Genomic DNA, 23,043 nt, shown 5'->3' with positions numbered 1-23,043 from the left:
ATACAAACGTTTATCGAGGAACAAACAGTAATTATAATGCAGCAGCTGCATGCCGTAAGACAAAATGTGTTAAAGTTTGGTTATACATTACAGCCCTATTGCAGAATGTTAATAACAGTGACACTGATGTTAGGTTGTGTTGTCCAGCATATACTACATAATTTCTGTATGCATGCAGTAAAGACTAGATTGCTACAACACTGTTTGCTGGTTACCATTTGCCTGCTGAAGGAGGTGACCCAGCCACTTGTTGCCGGTCACAAGTGACTCTGCTTGGTCACATACTCACCTGACATCTGTTGTCCGGACTCCGGATATGTGAATAATCGAGCATGACCAGTCTGTGTTGATGTCGCATCTCTCATTTCTGGCACAAATTCAATGTGGCTCTGCGCTGAGGAAATGTTTCCAAGAAACCTTATGTGACACAGTTAACATTGTACAGCAGGTGGAAAATAATTTGATATTCTAATAGAATTGCACGAAAAAGATAATTCTGTTCCAAACATAAGATTTATTCTGCCTGTCATTAATAGAAAACTACATACACATAAAACAAATTCTATTACTGAAATATTTGTGAAGAAACAAACTAAAAACATGTATTCACAGCAGTAACTTACCACACTTTCTACTTGTTCACAAGAGAAGAAAATTTACGATAATGTTGATCAGCAGCAGATGGCTGACACATTCTACTGTTAACTGGCCATGGCAGTGTGTTAATGCCAATTTTACTAAAACACCCTCGACAAGGTGCACTTACTGCAGATACATCAAATATGCCTTGCAATTGCAGTTAGGCCTGGTAGATTCTTTTCATGTCTTCTCCATCACTTTAAGATATCATCAGCACCAGGGTGCATTACGATATAAGACTCTACTTCATCTGATGTAGAGGATGTGGTGTTGCAGCTGTTGAAATGATCTCTCATATTAGGTGGCAATGAAAGTACACTTACTCTCTCTATTAATTAATGAAAGAGAGAAATAATATGGAAATGATGCGAAAATTGTGGAGGCATACCCAGAAAATGTTTTACTTTCATGAACTGTGATGCAATGGTGTGCTCAAGAGTAAGGGCTCCAAAATTTTTATTTGAAAACTGAAAACTTTTTTTAACCCGAGGGCACTAAAGGAGGGAAAATGTTACTTTGTTACTAACACATCACAAATTTTATTCAGAGGAAGTCATAATAAATTGGTTATGCACTAGTGATTTACAGTTATTAGGTTCCATACAAAATAAGTACAAACTGCCTTGTTTTACAGCCACGCTATAATGGCAATTTTACTGCTCAAAATGTTATTTGGAAAGAAGTCATTATTTGTGCTATGCACTAGTTACAAATTATTATGCTAGTTACAATGCCAAGAGTATTTTTTGCACGCAAGTAGATTTTCTAAATCATAACACACTATTATTACATCGTGAGATCTAGATTGGTCTGGCACAGTCACCCAAGGATTCTTATTCACATTCCTCATTTGCTGCTTCAAAGCCTGTACCTACTAAACTGTCATCTGTACACACATTGTATTCAAGAAAATTTTCCTCATCACTAAATTCTCCATGGTCTGTGTCTTTACCGGCATCTTCAAGCAAATCTCACAGTATGTTAGTGTCAAAATGAAATTAAGCCAGATCCATATGGTGCAAATTTCAGTAACAAAAGATGAGATTGGCACCAGAGTGGGCCATTGTGATATAAACTAACATTCTTTTAACTGTGAGTATTTGATATTTCACCTAAGATAAATTGTAAGTGATAAATCAAATATGCTAAGTATAGTAGATATATAATTTTCGAAGTTGAGCGACAACAGCCAAAATTCCACATGGTGAATAAAATCTTCTGCCCCAGGTGTTAAGACTTTCAGTAAAGTCACTATGGTTTTGTGTCAGTTTTCAAAAATTGTGATACAGTAAAGTGGTTGCTTTACAGCCAAATCCTATCCTTTATTGTCTAGATAAAACTGATAGCGCACTAAAAGCAATTGTCTATGATTCAACTAACTGGGATCACATGGCAACCGTGTGAGCACTACTGGAGCCATTGTTAAAAACAATATTTGCCATGTAGGTACTCAAGAGCATGTGTCACTCGAGTGTCCAGAATGGTGGAAACTGCGAGGAGATACCAGTTGCAGTTGTAAATTTTATGAGGATTTATTAATCTAGGGTTAAATGAAACAGACTTTATTAATATTCTACATCTTCATTCGGCATGTTTACATATTTATTTCTCAATGTAGTTTTCCTGGTGACGAATGTGTTTCTCCAAACAAGAGACCAGGTTGTTGATACTGTCACTGTAGAATGCTTGAATTCGCATGCACTGCTTCATCACTATTAAACTGAAGTCTTCAAAGATACACAACATACAGACTCAGTAGGTAAAGCTCTTGAAGTTTAAATGTGAAGTGTTGTAGAAGAAAATTGGAAACTTCTGGTCGTGAGTGAGTCAGTAGATTTCAGGTTCTGTGGATCACAACCTACACATTGGGAAATTGTTCTATGGAGTAAGAGGAGTTATCAGTTGTCGAGCCAATGAGATTTCGATTTGTGTTTGAAGTTAATTTTACTAGTAATTAATTTCTTCAAATTACAGAGTGTGGTCAGAGATTTTACAGCCAAATAACTCGCTCCTTTCTGTGCTACACTAAGAGTGTTTAATGGATAGTGTGAACCATTTCTTCTTCTACTGTTGTATTTATGAATGTTACTGTTGTTTTCAAACCATGATTGACTGATAACAAATTTCATAAAGGAGTGAATGTACTGAGGCTGTTGTCAATCTGACCAATTGTTAGGAGCTAAAGTGGACACACAACACATTCTTATATGTTTGTGTGTAACAAGCACTTCTTTCCTCAGTGATAAGTTACCCCAGAATATGATGTTATGAGACTGAAAATAGGAAAATTAAGTAACTTTTTTTTACATTTTGATATCCAAAATATGAGTTATTTATAACAAAAGTGGCAGAGCTAAGACATTAAAGATCAGTAATGTGTGACTTTAACTAAAAGTTCTTATCAACATGAACACCTGAGAATTTAGAACATTCTGCTTCATTTATTCATATACCGTGATGCATTATTTCTAATGATATGGTCAGGTGGTGTGCAGTACTGAATAGCATGTGGTGGTTTATTTAAATTCAGTGATAATCTATTTGCACAGAACCAGTTACTAATTTTCAAGAAAATGTTTACTTTTCACACACTGAAGTTACTCAGTTAGGCTTGTTTGTAATATGTGCATTGTCAGCAGGAAGAGCTATTTCGGAGTCTCAGATATGTAATGGAAAGTCATTCACATTCATTCAGGTCATTCACATAACAAGAGCAGATGCAATATCAATCCTTATGATACACTTACAGTAATTACCAATTCTGAAGATGCCATTCCATTGAGTAATTCCCTGTGTTCCTTAACACAACATTCTGCATCCTATTAGTTTGATAGGAAGTTGATGTCACAACAGAAAGATATATACCTGTATTGGCAAAATAATAGCTACTGAAGCCAAAGACTGCTTGTGCAGCAAAGGCAAAAGGTTTGGATGAAATGGAAGGATCAAGAGATTAAACATGAGAGTCACTCTCAGTCCCAAAGTAAGTTGCAGTATTGTTTGATCAACCCACTGCGTACTTGGACCATTGTCCACACTTCTAGTGGGGTGTTTGGTGTTTGCATATTGATTATTTGTCCTGCCATTGACAAGCCATCACTGTAGTGACAGATTTTAGTTTTGCAAAGAAGGGATGTGCAATATATTATAACAAAAATGAACCAGATTATCTTTTTAGGGATGAAGATTGGTTCAATGTGAGGCCTTAACTTTTCCTGGCGAATTGAATGTTCAACTAACTTACGGGTTTGCTGCTGGGTGACGTCCTCAACTACTGCCGATATTTCGACAGGAGCACACCCTGCCATTATCAAGGGACAACTGCCTTGAGAATGGCAGCGTGTGCTCCTGTCGAAATATCGGCGGTGGTCGACGACGTCACCCGGCAGCAAACCCATAAGTTATTTGAAGATTGGTTCAATTTTAGCACATAAACTGGATATGGGCCTATATGTATGCATCATTGTAACCCCCTCAATTCTTCTGTTATGGGATTACCTCTGCCCACCTTCTCACTTACCTTTCATCCTGCCTCACACCTCTTATCAATGAACGAGCCTATAAAGTAATTGTTTGCATCACATGGTGACACTGCATCACTATGTACAAGCAGTCTTATTGCATATGCTGGCTCTCAGGTAAAGGTTTGTAGGAGAGATTTTGCAACAGAAAAACTTGCAACTCCAAATGGCAATGGTGTGACCTGAATTCCTCCTCAGATAGCTACATTTCTCCTGCCTACCAAATTGTTTGATATTTTACCTGTTGAACATTTATGGAACCAATCAAGGTGGCACCCAAGTGTTCTCACAGTGCATCATACATTTTTATAAAATGAGGACTAAACATTTCACTGTGTAAGGTATTAAAATTTTGGAACTTTTGACTTAATGCCCACTTAGTGTACACCTTTTCTTAAAGATTGAGGTAACTAAACAAGTCGCTGGAGAAATTCTGCATAATGAACTATTCATTTGTTCTGATATTGTAATCACACACTAATAACAATGGTACAGTGCATCCAGTAGAATATAAGGCCCTCTATTTCTCTCTTTCTTTGTGCAAGATAATTTTGGGAGTGAATGTATTTAGGAATGTAAAAGAATGTGATGTTACTGTACAGTTGTAGATTCACTTCCATTTTTGTTTGTTTTTTTTTTTTTTTTTTTCCAGTAATGTAAGATGACTCTCTCACATTTGGTTTGCAGCTAGGTAGAAGTGGTCAGCTTGTGACGTTCCATTAACATTTCTTTATGGACAATAGTTATTTTCTTTATATCTGTGTCACACATGGGTAACTTCATTTTTTATGAGGGCATGTGCCAGTCAACCACTGTGGCTTCTACTGTTTAATTTGTTGAACAAGGAGTTATTGGGAGTTCCAATTCCATATTTGGATGATTGACTTGTAGTCTTCTTAAATAATTGCTAACAGTAAGCTTGTGTATGCCCACTACCTGTATTCTAGGCCTACACGATTACTATGCCGTTCATTCTTAAGTGTTTGACAGAGTCGCTTCATGGAACCACCACTCAGACTATTTCGCTACCGTTCCACTCTCAAATGGCACATGGGGAAAATGAACACCTAAACCAATCTGTGCAAACTCTGATTTCTCGTACTTCATCATTATGGTCATTGCTCTGTAAATAGGTGGGAATGAAAAAAATATTTTGGTATGTTGTAATTGCAATTTTATGGAAGAATCTTGTTGCAATGAAAAAGCCATTGTTTCAGTGAGTGCCACTCTGACTCTCATACCATATTTGTGATGCTTCCCATAGCGATAACCCAAGACAAGCTGCCCTTCTTCGAACTTCTTTTATGCCCTCTATGATCCTATCTGGTAAAGATTGCATACTGTATGGTAATACTCCAGTAGAAGATGGACAAGTGTAGCATAGACAGTCTCTCTACTAGATTTGTCACATCTTCTAAGTGTTCTTCCCATAAAGTGTTGTTTTTGGTTCACCTTCCCCATAAGATATTTTATGTTATGGGTCCAGTTTAAGTTGATCATAATTGTAATCTCCAGGTATTTAGTTGAATTGACAACTTGTACATTTTTATGATTTATTGTGTAACTGAAAGTTAACAAATTTTATTTAATACTTACCCTTCTTGGCAGCCATATCCATAAGTGGCCCTATTAGTTGCTTAACATTGGAGCTCCCAACCACCAACAATTCTGCCTTCTGTGAATGTCCAGATGTAGCATCGTCTGAAATAGGGCAAACAGATGCAGCTGGTTTAGTATCATTATCAGTCACAGTTAGTGCTACAAACATGTTTGTTAGACAAATTGGTAAGGCCTTCTGCTCTGTGTCCCAGGATGTCTTTTGCTGCCTGCCACATCTTGAAATGATCGCCCACTCGACCCTGGCTGAGAGCCCAACCTCAGTTCTGTGTACCATTTGGAATCTACTTAGGACATACTGGACATTCCTTGGATCTCTCCTCCTCCTCCTCCTCCTCCTCCTCCTCCTCCCCCCCCCCCCACTCCCATCAGTGATGCACATTGCCAAAATACATGTGCACAATTAAAAATTAAACTGTGGAAGTACACAGACAAAGCCAAATAAGTGACTTGCCTCTACTTAGCTTGTAATAAAATACACAAACTGAATACACTGCTAGTGCTGCTTGAATGGAGGTTGGCACCGTACACCAACCAGTCTAAATTAGTCATCAAAACATTGTGAACAAAACTTAACTGTGAACTTCGTGAGAAACAAGAAAATATGCCATCAATATGATCATGAATTAGTGGAAGGCAAGTTGTGGTAAATCTTCATGAGTAGCCAGTGGAAGAACATACACACATTTTTGTAAGGTCAGAGACTGCAGGTTTAGTTTGATAACAATATATTGTTCTTACAGTTGACTAGTACTAAGGAGTGTAATTGATACAAAATCTCAATTTCTTTCAAAGTATTTAGTGAGCTCATGATGGAGCTAATTGTGAGAAAATCAGAAAGTAGTCTTAAATAAAGTGTGCTATGATGAAGCTACAAAAGGTACTACTGGAATTGTTTCCATTACCCTTATATTCATCATGTGTAGTCAACTTGCTTCTACATTAATTGCATGTGCACAAACGAAACTAAAGTAATGGATAGTGACTGGCTGGCTTGTGATTTGGTAGTATTGTGTTAATTGCTTGTAAATGTTCAGTGAAGATAATTATTAGTATGTGGCAATACAATATGAGCATAAGGGTTTTGGCTGAACATATGTACCAGTCATTGTCACATAGATGAAACATTCCCAAAGTTGTGCAGCAGGCATTACAAAATGTCTGTGTCTATGGGTACTGCTCCGATGTAGATTAGTATTTTTTTTTTTTTAATACATAGTGAGGAGATCCTCAAGATGTAGAAAACGTCATAAAAAACAAAAATAAATAATATATCCTTTCAGAAGGAGAGGTTGCTAACTTTCATTCTATGATATTAAGTAAAATTATCACTGTGGGAAGTCACAAATCTGAAACAGTTTCCATCTAGAAATTAATAGCAGAGTTGTCACATGGGTGAATACATATCCACTGAATTGCACAAGATACTTTTACAATGTTTAATTCACAGACTACGTTACTGCATCGAAGAAGTGCAGAAATCAGATTTTATGTAATGTGTTGTATTCTTAATAGTATATACGAGGGTTGGAACTTTAATAGAGGCAACTATTTATTTACAGCTCATACAAAATAGATACATGTTTCAAAGTTTTACTGACCTTCAAAGTAGTCACCATCATTGTGTATAACCTGTTGCCAGCAATGTAGCACTTAGCAGCCCCACCAGTCAAACAAATCAATAACAGCTTGCGCTGTACATGCTTGAGCATTGTCCTGCAAAATGATGGTCAGGTCCTGCAGAACGTGTCATTGCTTCTGTCTCTATGCTGCTCATTTTTGGATCACAACCTACAACCAGTTTAGAGACGGAAGTGATGACACTTTCTGCAGGACTTTACCATCATTTTGCAGGACAACGCTCAAGCATGTACAGTGCAAGCTGTTACTTATTAGTGTGACTAATGAGGCTGCTAAGTGTTACACCACTTACTGCACTCCTCTGACTTAAGCCCTCATGAGTTCAACTCAGTTTCTAAACTGAAGGAAACACTTAATGGCGTTCGCTTCAGAACTGCTACAAATTCGTCGGGGTATAGACCGCACCGCTCGAACTGTCAACACAACTGGCACTGCTAAGAGTATCCTATGACTTTCACATCGCTGGGAAGGGTGTAATACACAATGCTGCTGACTACTTTGAAGGTCAGTAAAACTTTGAAACACGTATCTATTTTGTAAAAGCTGTAAATAAATAGTTGCCACTATTAAAGTTCCAACCCTTGTACATTATCCTCTTTGATGGATTCTTTATGTAAATGCAGGCTTTCTCAAAAAAAGTAGGTACATCAGCTGGTTCTCTTAACAAATACTTCAGTGGAGTAGAAAGTGAATTATCATTTATAATGGACAACACAATAGTTGAATAATATAGTTATGTATGGTGATTGATGAAGATTAGTGGCAATTGTCTGAAACAATCAGGAGGGTACCATGCTCGAAGCAAATTTAGAGTGTTATGTTGAAATCAACAGACACAGAGTTGAGAGGACAGTATGGTATTTATTTGTCCAAATTGAATTGGGAGCTGAAGACCATCCACACTGCTGGTGTTAACAAAAGAGGCACAGTGTCACTAGGTTTTCTGAAGTCATTGATGGGACGATAAAGGACTGGAAATGTGATATTAGTTAGCTGTTGGCCACATTCAGATGTAGGATGAGTCGCATGTGGTGATTATCCCAATTATTTTCAAGATAGAGTGGCTCACAGTACTGATTTTATATATGCTTAGAGTTTCAAAGGTCTTAATTAGAGCCCATTGATATTCTGAAACAGATCAGCAAATAACAATTTTTTCTGTGATACCTTTTTTAGTGAAACATATGGTGTTTCTTTACTTCCACTGACATTATTTCTCAGTAATTTTGCATGGTAGTTCATAAAAATACTTGAGAGTGTGAGTATAAGTAAAATTGTAAATTCCTAAAGTGGAGTTGTTTCATATAGCATGAATGCCTTTAGGAGTCACATCTTTTATACTCGAGTGAGCCACAGTACTTATAACTTACCAGTTTCAGCAATGGGAACTAACAGTATAAGATGCAAAGGAAGAAAATGTGGGTGAGCCAGGTACCAAGAGTGGTACTTAGTCTGAATATAATTAAGGGCTCTATATGGCACACCACAGTTACTATTTATTACAGAATTACTATTCTACACATCAGTGGTCACAAAAGTAATATATAATAAATGTCGACATGTGCACTGATGAATGGTGAACTTGTCAGAAACAGTATGTGGATATATCCAATTCAAGTCTGGTACATTCATTTTGTATAGAGCAGCAACTGGTAGCAATAGAACTAGCACCACAATCAACAGGAAATTCATGTCCTAGCTGTCAAAAAGTGCTGATCACTGGTAATGTCTTATAAGGCAGTAATAACAGAATATTGCAATTGCTTTGGTGCATGAATGTATTTAAATCCATAACTTATATTTCCAGTTATGTTATTTTATTGTTACTGCACACACTGTTGCTGTTTCTAATATTTTCCTACTCATTTCTTTTGGAGTACACATACCAACAAGTATATAGTAAAATGACTTTGCACAGAGAAACAGCAATAGTAGTCCTTTATAGTAAAATGACTTTGCACAGAGAAACAGCAATAGTAGTCCTTTCAAAAGTTGCGATTGTTTTCAGGTCACAGACCATCTGTTCTGAGAGCCAAGTACATTATTTTAATCCCCCCTCCACACCTCCCATTATTCTTATGTTACTAGCTGCATCATTATCAGTGATTCATTATTGTGTTTGATTTATAACTAATACAAGCATTTTCGTATTATTTTTAGTACAACAACTCTGTCATTCAGGCAAAGAAGGGATTGATACTCAAAAAATCTCCCTGGGCACTGTATATCAAATGTCCCTCACTTGTTAGCATATTTCTCTTCCACATATGCAATGTTTAGACAAAGTCCAAAGATGGTGAATTACAGGTATGAGCACACTGTGATATCACTGTCTCAGAAAAGCATTCATAAGTCTTTATGTTATACACAAATGGATGGTTCATATCTGGCTTAAAATTTTCATCTCCATCCCATAAGGTTGAATGCAAATATGTTGTAGTCAACCTTCACCCATTATTCCATTGTGTATCATCATTCCTTTGGAGCTATTATCTTAGATGGGTTGTTAAGTTGTATCCTCCAGTCTTAGTTCCTTCTTCTATTCTCTGAATACACTATATTGCATTACTCTCAGAAAGTGTTATACAGTTGTTAGTAAGTCCACTGGTTTATGCCTCTGTAAATACTGTATATTTGCAGAAATATTTTGTCTAAGTATCTTGCTGTGCTCCATATTCACTTTTATTCCACAGTGATAAGATATCTTTCATTTTCAGTAGTTTTTTTTTTTTTTTTTTAGTAGAGCTACGTGGACCTTTCTTGGTGAATCAACCTTAAACAGAGAGATAGCTGCTAATTTTATATTAGCTACACACTCGAGATGACAGTTCTATGAAACTGCACCATAGTGGTGGTGTACATCATCGTATGTTTGTAGACTTGTAACATTTGACCCATTTAAAATACATTATTTGTATGGACAATTTTCATCAACTAGTAACAAGATAAGTTGAGATACACTGCCTGTCAAAGAAAGTGAAGCATCCAGAAGAGGATGAGAAAATGAAATAAACCATCACAGGTCAAGAAAGTATGTGAGGTTACTTCAACGATTACAAAATCGAATCAAAGTTACAAAGAACTTGGCAGTGTGAGTTGTCCTATCAGTATGATGATGCACACCTACTGGCCTGAATGTATGTAGCGATTCAGTTGGGAAAGTTTTCATGTGACCATTGTATCATCTCCTAAGGTAAGCAGGCCCACAGTTGTTGTAACTAGTCCCTGATATCCCAGATATTGGCATTTGGATGGAGTTTACATCCAGGCTGGTCCCATACACATAATGTGGGAGACAGATCTGCAGATTTTTCTGGACATACGAGTAGCTCAACATTATTCATACAGTTCATAGACACACATATAGATGAGTGTTGTCCTGTTGAAAAATGGCACCACAATACTGTCCTATGATAGGTAAGAGACGAGGATACAGGATGTCCGTTCAAAAATGGTTCAAATGGCTCTGAGCACTATGGGACTCAACTGCTGAGGTCATTAGTCCCCGAGAACTTAGAACTAGTTAAACCTAACTAACCTAAGGACATCACAAACATCCATGCCCGAGGCAGGATTCGAACCTGCGACCGTAGCGGTCTTGCGGTTCCAGACTGCAGCGCCTTTAACCGCACGGCCACTTCGGCCGGCCAGGATGTCCGTGATGTACCATTGTTCTATCAGAGTTCCCTCAGTCACTGCCAGCTGAGACCTGAAGTCGTACCTAACAGCTCCCCACACCACATTACCAGAAGCAACAATGCTGTGCGTCTCTAAAACACTGGAGGAACTGGACCTATCCCTAAATTGACACCGTACTTTCTGACAATGAACTTCCAAAGTTGTGCAGAACCATGATTCGTCACTGAACACATTGTGACACCATACGTCAGCAGTCTATGATATCCAGTCATGACAGTACTCCAAACACAGCTGCCTGTGTTGTGGTGTTAACAGCAGCCTTCATGTGGAACAGTAATTCCCTAATCTGGCTGCTGCAAGTCTGACTAATGTGTGGAATGACACAGAATGTTGTAGGGAATGCATCACTTGTTTTTAGGTGGCAGGTGCAGAGGTGAATGGGTTGCAATTGGCTTGTTGCACAATATGGCAGTCCTCCCATGTCAGTCAGATGTGGTTGACCAGAACTTGATGATGAGTGTGCCGGCCCTCAGAGTCTCATGCATTGGGCCACTGTCCACATCCGAATGCCCTGCAAATCTGGATATTACAGAGTTTGACCAGGCAGCCAAATGGAGACCCACAATGAGACCCTTTTCAAACTCTTGTTAGGTTCTGATAACTCAATCATGAGTACATGCCACCTCTGTGTCCTTCACAGTAATTATTAAACATCTGACACTGTTCATGTCCCTTATATACCCTACCAGGTCTGCAACAACACTAAACACAAACAACACTAATGCAATCTGGTAGCTGCTCTACCTATCATAGGCAACTCTAATCATTTACACACCCGCTGATGGTGTGTGTACATACCTGAAGTTACCTTAACATCCAATGTCTTCAGAGTACTTCAGTTTTGTTTGTCATGCAGTGTAAATTGTTACTTCACAAAGTAGAGGAGGCATAGAGCAGCAGACACACATTTTTAAATGTGCCTGTTTGCTACTCAATGCCTCGTCTGTGTGGTGAGCAGCAATCTTGTCTTACATCATATTTTTTACTCCATCCCAGATTTCCCATTGTTTGATTTCATGAATTAAGTTTTTTTTTTAATTCATAAAAATAATATGATGGAGAAAACTCTCTGTAGTTTTGTGATGTCCACAACAAAACTATTCAGATGATCCAGTATAAAGACTTTTATGCAGTGAATTATCACTTACTGTGTTTCTAATTAGTGCTTCCCAGTTAATTCTCAGTTCAAGTTTCACAGAAATGTGTGTGAGCATATGAGAGAGAGAGGGAGAGAGAGAGAGAGAGAGAGAGAGAGAGAGATATTGTTGTATATTTTGTTCTTGTTCATTATTGTTTTTACATATTTATTTCTATCTATCCTGATTTCCTTGAATTTCTTGGGGGCTTCACTTTGTGTGGCAATTAGCTACCCATTGCTTTAATTTTTTTTTTTTTAACATAATGTAGCATCATAATTTAATATGAGTTATGTCTTATTTTGTTTTGTTTACTCCACATTCACCCATGCTGTTGCACTTCTAACTCTGTCTCCTATACTCCTGGAAATTCTAAAGCTACTGACAAACCTGCAGTGCTTTCTGCTATGAAGAACTAAGAATGAATCCTTTGGAAAATACCTTGTCAGCAAGCTGTTGTGTTGGTAAGTTACATTTTTGTGCCTTGTATTGGTGGAGGGAGGAGGGGGGGGGGGAGGGAGATAAAGAGAGAGAGAGAGAGAGAGAGAGAGAGAGAGAGAATGTGTGACATAGTAACAGTTTCAAATATTTAATGTACATGTCATGTGATCTTTTTAATAGTGACAGAAGCAACTGACAGCTATAATTTTTAGTACATATTTTTCTTTAAACTAAACTCATGTTCTTTGAAATTGCAGATGAAGTTTCAGTTCATGAGAAGCATATTAATAACACTGCTGTGAAGAGCTGCAGTTTGTTAGTGTTTTCAATAACAGCTATAGAATCAGTGAATTCAGATGCTTTTTAAACCACTATGAATATGACTCCATCTTGCTAACTCTTAAAAAAGCCTACAGAATTTCTGTTTGCATTCCAAATTTATGAGTAAAATAAGGTCATGTTTATGATGGAAATGACTGACTTATTGTTAAAACAAAATTGATCATTCAGGCTAGATTTCAGTAGAGAATATGCCTGGTTGACTACTGTGAGGGTATTTTTTCAGTTTTATTGAGATCTGAGTGAATTTAACCCCCCCCCCCCCCCTCCCCCCAATAATAATTTCCTGTGTGACTGAGGTCCAGTTGAAAGTAGACCTTTCACTTGCAGTATGCACAGCAGAATTTCTTTTACAACTCTCTGCTTTTGTTGTGCTTTTTGATAACTATGAAAGCAAGTAACATTTGCGAACTTTATTGGCAAGCTGTTTGTCTCACTGCTTTCACATGTTTTATGTTAATATTCATTGTCAATAAAAAGGAAGTAATAGGAGTAGCAACAAAATATCCAGCCTTTATGGAATATTTATTTAATTTGGTATTGTTCCTTATGTTAAAGCCACTGATCAGATATACAGAAAATGTGTTTCCTTCCTGCTGTTCCTACTACATTCATTGTTAGGTTTCACACATTTTTGCAGTGTGCAGAAGATGAATTGAGGGTGAATTGTCAAGATAGTAGAGCTGAACAAACAGGTTTAGTGATAAATGCATGGAACTCTCAGATGAGATGATCAGTTTTCAGGTCCCTGTATGAACATCCAGAATTAAGTGTTTTGTAGTTTCCATAAATTGAAAATGACAAGATGGTTACTTTGAAAAGGAAAAAGCCAAAAACCTGTCCCAGCTTTGATCAATCTGAATGTAGACTCTGTCAGTGAGAACATTGCCATTGACAGGACTTTGAACCCCAGTCTTCTTTTTAGAGGTTTCTGAATTATAGATTAACAAGATGTATTGTGTGTCATTGTAAGCTTTGTATTACAAATGAAATTGATTAATTAGTGTTGGCTGTTTGTGGTATATGTTTGATTCATTCATTTCCTCAGATTCATGGTTAAAATTAATGCTTTTTGCTACCTACACAAAGAGAGAACAGAAATGAGTATTTATAAAAGTAGTGGTATTAAAGCCCTGAAAATAATGAGGAATTTGGAAGCAACAAAAGAATTATAAAATAACAGGAAAAATTGCTTCCATACTTTGTATTGCAAATACTGAGAACTACAGCAGTAATAACTAAAGGTGTACCAGAAACACCTTATGGTTTTTAAACTTTCATGCACAAGATACCCATCACCAGGCACTGTAACACTGTTTGTTTGGCACTGTCCTCTGGAGTTCAGTTCGGATTTAGTGCCAGTCTGTGGAACACTGCATTGTGGTGGTAGAAGGGTTTATAAAGACAGTCTTTCACAGTGCAACTTTTGATGCAGGTTTGGTCAAAGCAATGTCTCTTGTTGCAGTACTCTGTTGCTGTTTGTATCAAAAAGTGAGAGCCTTACTTTAACAGTGCATTCTGAGTGCTAAACAATCAGGTTGCAAACATTTATGCACCATCAGGTCAATACCCTTCATCACGTGAGGACCCAACAAAGTGGAACAGCAGCTCATAATGCGTGTCTAATGTCTTTTGAGAGGAATGAAATGTTTCCAGGCAGAATCATTTCTTACTATGCATACATCAACTCGTCCACTTGTTCACCTGACATGACAGCATCTGTTTAATTTTTGTGGGACTATCTTAAACATAAGTTTTAAGCAACACACAACCAGTATTGATGAGTTAAAAGACTGAATTTTTGAGTGCATGTGGTAAATTCCAGATGACCTGTTGCTGTGAGTTACATTATCACTTTCAGGCAGACTACATGAACATGTCATTCTGCATGGTGGACACTTACCAAATGTTATTTTCAAGAAATAGAAATACATGCTAATTCATTATAAAAGAGAGAATTTATCATTATTAAAAAATAAATATTTATGCTTTCCCGTGAAATGTTTTCTTTTCAAAACTGTCGGCTGTTTCTGGTGCATCCTATACCTTGGAGTAATTTCAAACTTCGGATTAAAAGACAAATTTCTATGAGAAGTACAGAGAAGGAGAGAATTTTAGAACATATTAAATGCAAAGCCAATGAGATGTGAGGGCTTAAATGTGGGTACGGTAAAAGAAGACATAATTGACTTTGTAAAGGTTGAAAACATGACACATTCTCAATCAGAACAAAAGTGATGCCAGTGTTTAAAGAGCACTCCCACCTACCTCAGCTGATATGAAGGATCCTAACACATTGTTCTGGTGGACCATTCAGATTTGGATGGTTCCTTTGAAAGGGCACAGCCAATTTCCTTTCACAGCTTTGACACAACCTGAACCTGTGCTCTGTCTCTAATGACCTCAGTGTCGACAGGATGTTAAATCCAGTCTTCCTTTCTTGCTAAGTTTGAAGTAAATAATATACATCCTTCATAACTGACACGTTGTTGTTGTTCTTGTTGTTGTTGTTGCTGCTGCTGCTGCTGTTGCTGTTCCTTCTTATTATTATTATTAAACAAGCTGACAAAATAATTCACTTAACATTCACAGAAATTTTGGTGTGCATCTTCAGATATAATTTCTTTTGATGTTATATGAGATCATATAATGATCACACGTCACATCTTACGGCCATGTTTAACATTCTAGGTCTGCAGCAGTGATATTCATATGTTTCATAATCTGCCATGTGTTTCTATAGTTAATTTTTGTGCAGGGACAGATTAGACATGTGTATGTGCATGTGTGTGTGAGAAGTGTCATAATTTAAAATAAATGCACATTTTTAATGATGGTGGGGGGTGGTGGTGGTGGTGGTGGTGGTGGTGGTGGTGGTGGTGGTGGTGGTACCTCTGAAACTGTGTGAATGTGTATTCAAAAACACAAAATTTAGCAAGTGTTCATATTGTGAGAAAGTGTTTGTGGCTGGTGTCATCAGTGACCAAATGTATTTGGTAAACTTCCAGGATGATGTGGTAGTTAGCAGCTTGACAGCTGAGAAGGAAATTGAATGGTAAAAGTATCACTAATTTTCAAATTTTGCACAATTGCTATTGTGCTGCATTTTTATTAATTATTATTTAATTAAATTATTTTTTTGTAGGGGGTGGGGGGAGGCAGGTAGGGGAGGGGGGTGAGGGATGTTAAAACTTACAGAAAATCAGTTGTTCTTATTAATGTTTGTAGCAACTATATTTTATTTTGCATGGTGCCTCCCCTCCCCCCCATCCCCAATATTGAAGCAGATATTTGCAGTGCTGAGTAAAATTGTTATACTGCATTTTTATGTTGCTTGCTTATATTCCTATTACCCAGTTGAAATGGTCACATATGTTTGCAGTGTTGAATGACTCCATGTGTAGCAAATAGTGGAAGTACATAATGGAATTTTGCGCGTAGGACTTATCGCATTTCATGAATTATGCTTGTTTCTGCATGTAAAGTTTGAAATTTTTTATAGTCTGAAATTTTGTAGCATGTCCATATCTACATAAATACTAGCATGTTTCAAAAGTTATAAGACTGTCTTCAAGGATTTTGTGTGAGACTGTGCTCCATTTAATTATAGTTGCCGTGACCTCAACTGTACCATCTCTGGTAATGTAAGTTTTTTTTTTGTAACAATTTACCTGAAATGCATTTGAAAATAGCAACAATAATTGTGTGTGTGTGTGTGTGTGTGTGTGTGTGTGTGTGTGTGTGTGTCTCCTGGTTAACTTTTGTTGTATAATATGTTTGATCCATGCCTTCGCATGCAATATGGTATTTGTCAGATTGTATATTCTTTACAGATACCACACCAAGAAACTAAACTCAAGAGGTTAGTTAGGAAGTACCTCTAAATTAATTGCTTAAATATTATCAGTCTGTTACCCCATGTTTAGCTGTCTTAATTTTAACACTCACACATAAATGGTCAATTTACAAGAAGTTATGTAGGAGAAGACATGCTGTCATTTTGTGTATATTTTTTCAGACCATTAAATGTTAACCTTTCTTCCTTACATAACGTTAGCACATTTTCAAATAAGCTTGCTTTGACATAACCTGGACCCCTTGGACTGCATGTTAAAGGTAATAATCACCCATACTGGTTTGACTATACAATCACAGACTGTTTTATTTTTTATTTTATTTTACACTTTTTTTATTTCTTAACTGTCAAAGCATGGTACACAAGTATAATAGAATCATTTTTAAAAATTTGGGTTTTTAAAAATGACAACACTTCATGAATCTTAATTTATTACAAAATTGTTTTAGTTGGATGGTCAATGTCTGACACGGACTACTCTGAGTTCATAAATTACTACTGTTTAAAACCATAGTAAGACCAGTCTTTTTTTATGCTTTCTTTTTGAATAAACATAATTTATATTTTAAATGTGATTAACAACAGTGCACTAATTAGTAAACCTTTTTACAAATTATTACAGATAAGAGTGGTTAACGCTTTCCGTCAGGGCCTAGATGCTCGATACAGTGACAACCCCACATTGGCTGAAGTTCTGCGGAAGCAGTCATCACTTAGCAAGCGGCTTTCTCAGACATCCTCCATAGACTATGCTGATAATGTGATGGATGAACTGGCAATCCCAGAAATTGATGTGGAACGTCTTTCATCTCACAGTCACACCGAGACTGCAGTTTAGTCAGCTCAGTGTCTGTGTGTGCAATCGCGTGTCTGCAGCAGAATGAAGAGAGGTGTTAAAGTTGCCTGTGTTCTGTTACGTCGAGGTGCAGTGTGCTGCACATTTCTCATCTGTAACTGAGATGTGTGTACTTCAGCAGGGAGGAAGGGGGGGGGGGGAAAGCAAGGAATCAGTGAAGTGGTATCATTTTTACCATAATTTTCTTTAAATATATGTTCACTTACTGATACAGATAATGCAGGATGATGATTCCTGCTTGTTTTTCTCCATGTGTGTTCGGATCTTTTTAATTTATTTTGTATTCCCAGCTCAAAGTAACTACTGAACTTTTACGCCCTCACCCTGGTGTGTCACCGAGTTTTGTGTGTGTGTGTGTGTGTGTGTGTGTGTGTGTGTGTGTGTGTGTGTAGTCAAAAGAAAAGTGATGAAACATTTGCTGCAGTGGACAGTTCCAAAAGACAGTTTTTATTACTCTTTTACTTTCTGCTAATCTGTGTTTCATCTTTGAGACAACAGTGCTTTGATTTGCGTGTGATGATAGTGTTACAGCCAGGAAAGAGAGTAGGTGAGCACAAACTGTTGTTGTTGTTATGTAATTATATTGAAAACACTTGATTTTGAAACTTTTTGAAGAAACACCAAGTGTATTAGATGAGGAAGCAAAAGGTGATAACTACACTGCATCAAAAATTTTAATTTTAATTTTTGTTTTGTATATTTGCCTAATCTAAAGTGAAATCTGACATTCTATGAATTAGGTCCATTAAAATGAAACTGATGTTCACAGTCTTGTACAATAGCTTGACAAGTGTGATCACACTGAAAGAGCTGTTACTGGCTTAGATGTGTGTATCATTTGCTAGCAGTTGTCAGTGCTGCATTTAAAACTTTCTCCAAGGAAAGTGCAACTGCACTTGCAAGAGCACTGCATAAGACTATTGGGAGGATTGAAATGACATTCATTTGACCTGCCATTACTTTGTGCTCTCAATTACAGTATCAGATGGTGCATGAAGCTGTCAGTGAAGTTCAAGAAATTGCAAATTTGAAGTGCACTTTGGAGTATGAAGTTTTAGACTGGGATGTCATGCAATGTCTAGTTGCCTGCCCTAGTGAAATTGCTATGGAGCTTGTCTTGTTACAGAAAATGTGCATTCAGATATTTATTTTGGGTGAATTTATGCAGGGTTACAGGTGGCTCTGTTTAGGAGGTTGGATTATCTGAGCTGTAGGATCACTTCTTTCTCTTACCTAGTTAGTTCCATGAATTTACATGCAGACAACTTTTCAGCCTGTAAAATAAATATTTTCTAGATGATGCAGTTTAAAATAGCTATAATAAATGTGTGCATACACAGATATATTTGTACAACAGTAATGACCTAAGAGAAGGCTACTTACTGTTTAAAAGAACAGAGACCACTGTTCAGCTAATCAAAGAGTTATCAAATGTTGGCAGTTCATCTAAAATTTTTGCATCAGAAACGAAATGTTTATATGAAATGGGAGTAAGTACATAAAGTACACTATTGTTTTTAGTACTCTCTGTAATGTCTTTTGTGGGGGGAAAGCTTTTGTTTCCATATTGAGTAAATACATGGGTATACAATCAAGAAAGTGCAGCATAAATTTAATTTCACTTATATAAATAATTATTTTATTTCCATGCAATATTTTTAAATCCCTAATATTGAAGTAAATACCAGGATGGAGCAGAATGTGCAGCATCAGTTTAATGAAACTAAAGATACACAATACCCATGCAATAACTCAAAATGGAGATGAAATTTCTTGTTCCTTTTAAAAGAATATTGTACAATAAAGTGAAGGTTGTCTGTGATGCAGACAAGAATGTACTTACAGCAGTTTAACAGTGGGCTGCAAAAGATTTGCAGTTCCTTTAAATAGTAGAAATGCAACTAAAAATAAACCAGTTACTGAGGCACACAGTACTACATACAGTATTTTCCTCCATTCCCCTCATTTATAAGGTCCTTGTAGTAAACAACTGGTAGTAATTTTCTAATTTGAATCCGAGAGTGACTGTAACATCTAGACACAATGTGAAGTATTATGTGCCTTAAGCCTATACTGTAATTCAGTACAATATTTATTTGGTTTGCATATTAACAGTGTGCTCCCCATGTTGCCCCATCTCCCCCTCTACCCCCGTGTCACCTCCTCTCACCCTGTGTCATCCCCACACATCACACCCCTCCCCACACATCACACCCCTCCCCACACATCACACCCCTCCCCACACATCACACCCCTCCCCACACATCACACCCCTCCCCACACATCACACCCCTCCCCACACATCACACCCCTCCCCACACATCACACCCCTCCCCACACATCACACCCCTCCCCACACATTGCCCCCTCCCACACTACTCCTCAGCTGCCTCCCACACTACAGACCCTCCCTCCCACACTACAGAGCCCCCCTCCCACACTACAGACTGCCCCTCCCACAATTTTCTCCCCCCCCTCTTCTCTACCCACTCCTACACATGCCCCCCCTCCCCCATCTGCAATCTCCCACATTTTGCCCCTTGTCACCTGTCTGCTCATATCACCCCCTCCTCCCTGACTGACACTTTCTCCCCATTTGACACCCTGTCCCCCCCTATTCCCCATCTGGACCCCCCCTACTCCCTACCTCGATCCCTCTCCCCCCCCTACTCCCTACTCCCTACTCCCTACCTCAATCCCTCTCCCCCCCTACTCCCTACCTCGATCCCTCTCCCCCCCTACTCCCTACCTCGATCCCTCTCCCCCCCTACTCCCTACCTCGATCCCTCCCCCCCCCCTACTCCCTACCTCGATCCCTCTGCCCCCCTACTCCCTACCTCGAGCCCTCTCCCCCACTTACTCCCTACCTCGATCCCTCTCCCCCCCTACTCCCTACCTCGATCCCTCTCCCCCCCTACTCCCTACCTCGATCCCTCTCCCCCCCCCTACTCCCTACCTCGATCCCTCTCCCCCCCCCTACTCCCTACCTCGATCCCTCTCCCCCCCCCTACTCCCTACCTCGATCCCTCTCCCCCCCCTACTCCCTACCTCGATCCCTCTCCCCCCCCTACTCCCTACCTCGATCCCTCTCCCCCCCCCTACTCCCTACTCCCCATCTCAATCCCTTTCCCCCTACTCCCTACTCCCCATCTCGATCCCTTTCCCCCTACTCCCTACTCCCTACTCCCCATCTCGATCCCTCTCTCCATTACTCCCCTTCTCACCCTCTCTCCTATTATTCAACCCTCTCCCCTCACATAAACTCTCCCCCAACTGTGTCTTTCTCTCCACTGTCCCCAGTCACCATATTTATTTCACCCTCTCCCTTATCCTCATATCTATCTCTCTCTCTCTCTCTCTCTCTCTCTCTCTCTCTCTCTCTCTCTCTCTCTCTTTGTAACTGTGTGTGTGTGTGTGTGTGTGTGTGTGTGTGTGTGTGTGTGTGTGTGTCACACGCACCACACTTGATCACATGCATGTGTGCACATACACACTTTCACTTACTTACTCATGATATTTTGGATAGTGTACACTCTCTAAATACACATTCCGTGTATTGAATATGAAATAAGCAAGCAGCCTCTCTGCATATTGTCGTTAATGGTCTCTTGTAAAATGTTATACAAGAAGTGTCTACAGATCTCAGGGTCTCTCTTAGATGGCTTTATTGAGAGTTCTGTTACAGAATTGAGGGGACAGTATAGGGCTGAAATATTTGTTTCAGTAAAGTGATAAGGAACTAGTGCATTGATTTTGTAAGGTTATTTTAAACTATTATAATCTTGCAACATTTTCTGTACGTATAAAACTCATGCGGCTGAGAGATATCATGTGTGCCATTATTTCATTTAAGGAAAGTTGGGCTAGTTTACCTGTAACTAATAAACTTTTCATAATTTTCTCCACAAGTGGCATTTCACAGACCCCACTTATTTTTTTGAAACAATTCTTTTCTGTGGTTGCCGTACCAATTCAGCAATAATGTGAGTGTATAAAGATATGTTAATGCCAAAAACTTCAAAGGAGTTAGTATTCCCTTACTTAGATGAGATCAATATTTATTTGGGAAAGAACTCTTATAGAGCTCTTAAACTGACATATTTGTGGGTGTATTAATGTGTAAGAACAATTAATTTTATTGTTTTTGTAAATACTTGTTTATTAGTATTTAATTTTGATATGATTTATTTGTCACAAGTAAGATAGTGATTGCCCACAGAGATCTCATAATTTCAAAATTTTAAATTCTCATGCTCCAATACAGCTTTCACCTGAAATAAAAGTTCTACTGAAAGTACTTTTAACTCAAATTGAGCAACACTAGACAGATTGTAAACGAAACATATGTAATACACTCTAGGTGTATGGTATTTACATAGAGTTTCAGAATTATTACTCTGTTGAAATGAAAGCAGTTTTAATATTCACTTCAGAGATTCTAAAGTGAAAACTGTTTTTGTTGGAACCAGATGTCAAATTAAATTTGTGGGGTATGTGGACGGGGAAGATGGGTCTACTTCTGTACCGGAGTGACTATATCTCACTGGTATCCCAAAGAGATTCAATCAGGGTCAGACACTTACTACTATGAACTGAACAACCATAAAGGTGATAATAGTGGAACTATTTCTAATTTATTTCTCTTGTCTACATTCCTGTCTGTCTCTCATTTGATTCTTTTTATTATTAATATTTTTTTACTCATCTACCAATAATGACCAGATTTTTGTGTCCATAAGGGTATATGACACATCTGTTATGTCACAGGCACTAATATTATTACTGTTGTTATTGTTGTTGTTGTTGTTGTTGTTGTTATTGTTGTGACAGACTTGAGAAATACAAATGTGTGGCATATCTTCATGGCACATGCGTCATATTCTTTGCAGTTCCTAGTAATCAACTGTTTAACATATGCACAAATCTTGTGTAATTAGTGTTGTATTTACCATTGAGAATATTAAAAATGTGTGAGGGGGGGGAAGGGAAAGGAGGTATGTGTAATGTGAAATTTGAGTCTGAATCTGAAGCACTTGCATAATTTCTTTAAACTCCTTTCTTCTTTTTTTCTTCTATTTTAAAAAAATAAAGCTTAATTATTTCTACATAAAATAGTTAGTTTCAGTTTTCAGTTATTTATTTCATTGTTAAATTAAACATAGTGAATGCTGCTATTTTACATAGTCACTGCATAAACTGATAGGAATTTACGTACTAAGTTTGTCTCCCCAAATTTTCGCACAAATAAGAGTGGTTGAGTAAAAATGGGAAACCTAACTAGATACCAGTTCTCCATCT

General features: G+C 37.9%; 1 protein-coding gene across 3 annotated transcripts in view; it reads left to right on the top strand.

Moving 5' to 3' along the window:
* LOC126185180 (plasma membrane calcium-transporting ATPase 2) overlaps nt 1–20,347 on the top strand; it is a 391,073-nt gene extending 370,726 nt beyond the window's left edge. The window contains exon 25 of one of the 3 annotated variants that reach the window (XR_007536978.1): nt 17,512–17,591. Coding sequence is in view for 2 of the 3 variants with exons in the window: in XM_049928035.1 (XP_049783992.1) it covers nt 17,512–17,727 (216 nt within the window). In the remaining variant the exon portion in view is untranslated. Of the gene's footprint in view, nt 1–17,511 lie in introns of all 3 variants that reach the window. The other 2 variants (XM_049928035.1, XM_049928036.1) reach the window with 2 other exon arrangements.
* The last annotated feature ends 2,696 nt before the right edge of the window (nt 20,348–23,043 follow it).

This window comes from Schistocerca cancellata, chromosome 4 (genome assembly GCF_023864275.1).
Source record: "Schistocerca cancellata isolate TAMUIC-IGC-003103 chromosome 4, iqSchCanc2.1, whole genome shotgun sequence".
Taxonomy (NCBI): Eukaryota; Metazoa; Arthropoda; class Insecta; order Orthoptera; family Acrididae; genus Schistocerca; species Schistocerca cancellata.
The sequence above is the reverse complement of the archived record's forward strand: the minus strand, read 5'-3'. Positions and strand labels throughout refer to the sequence as shown.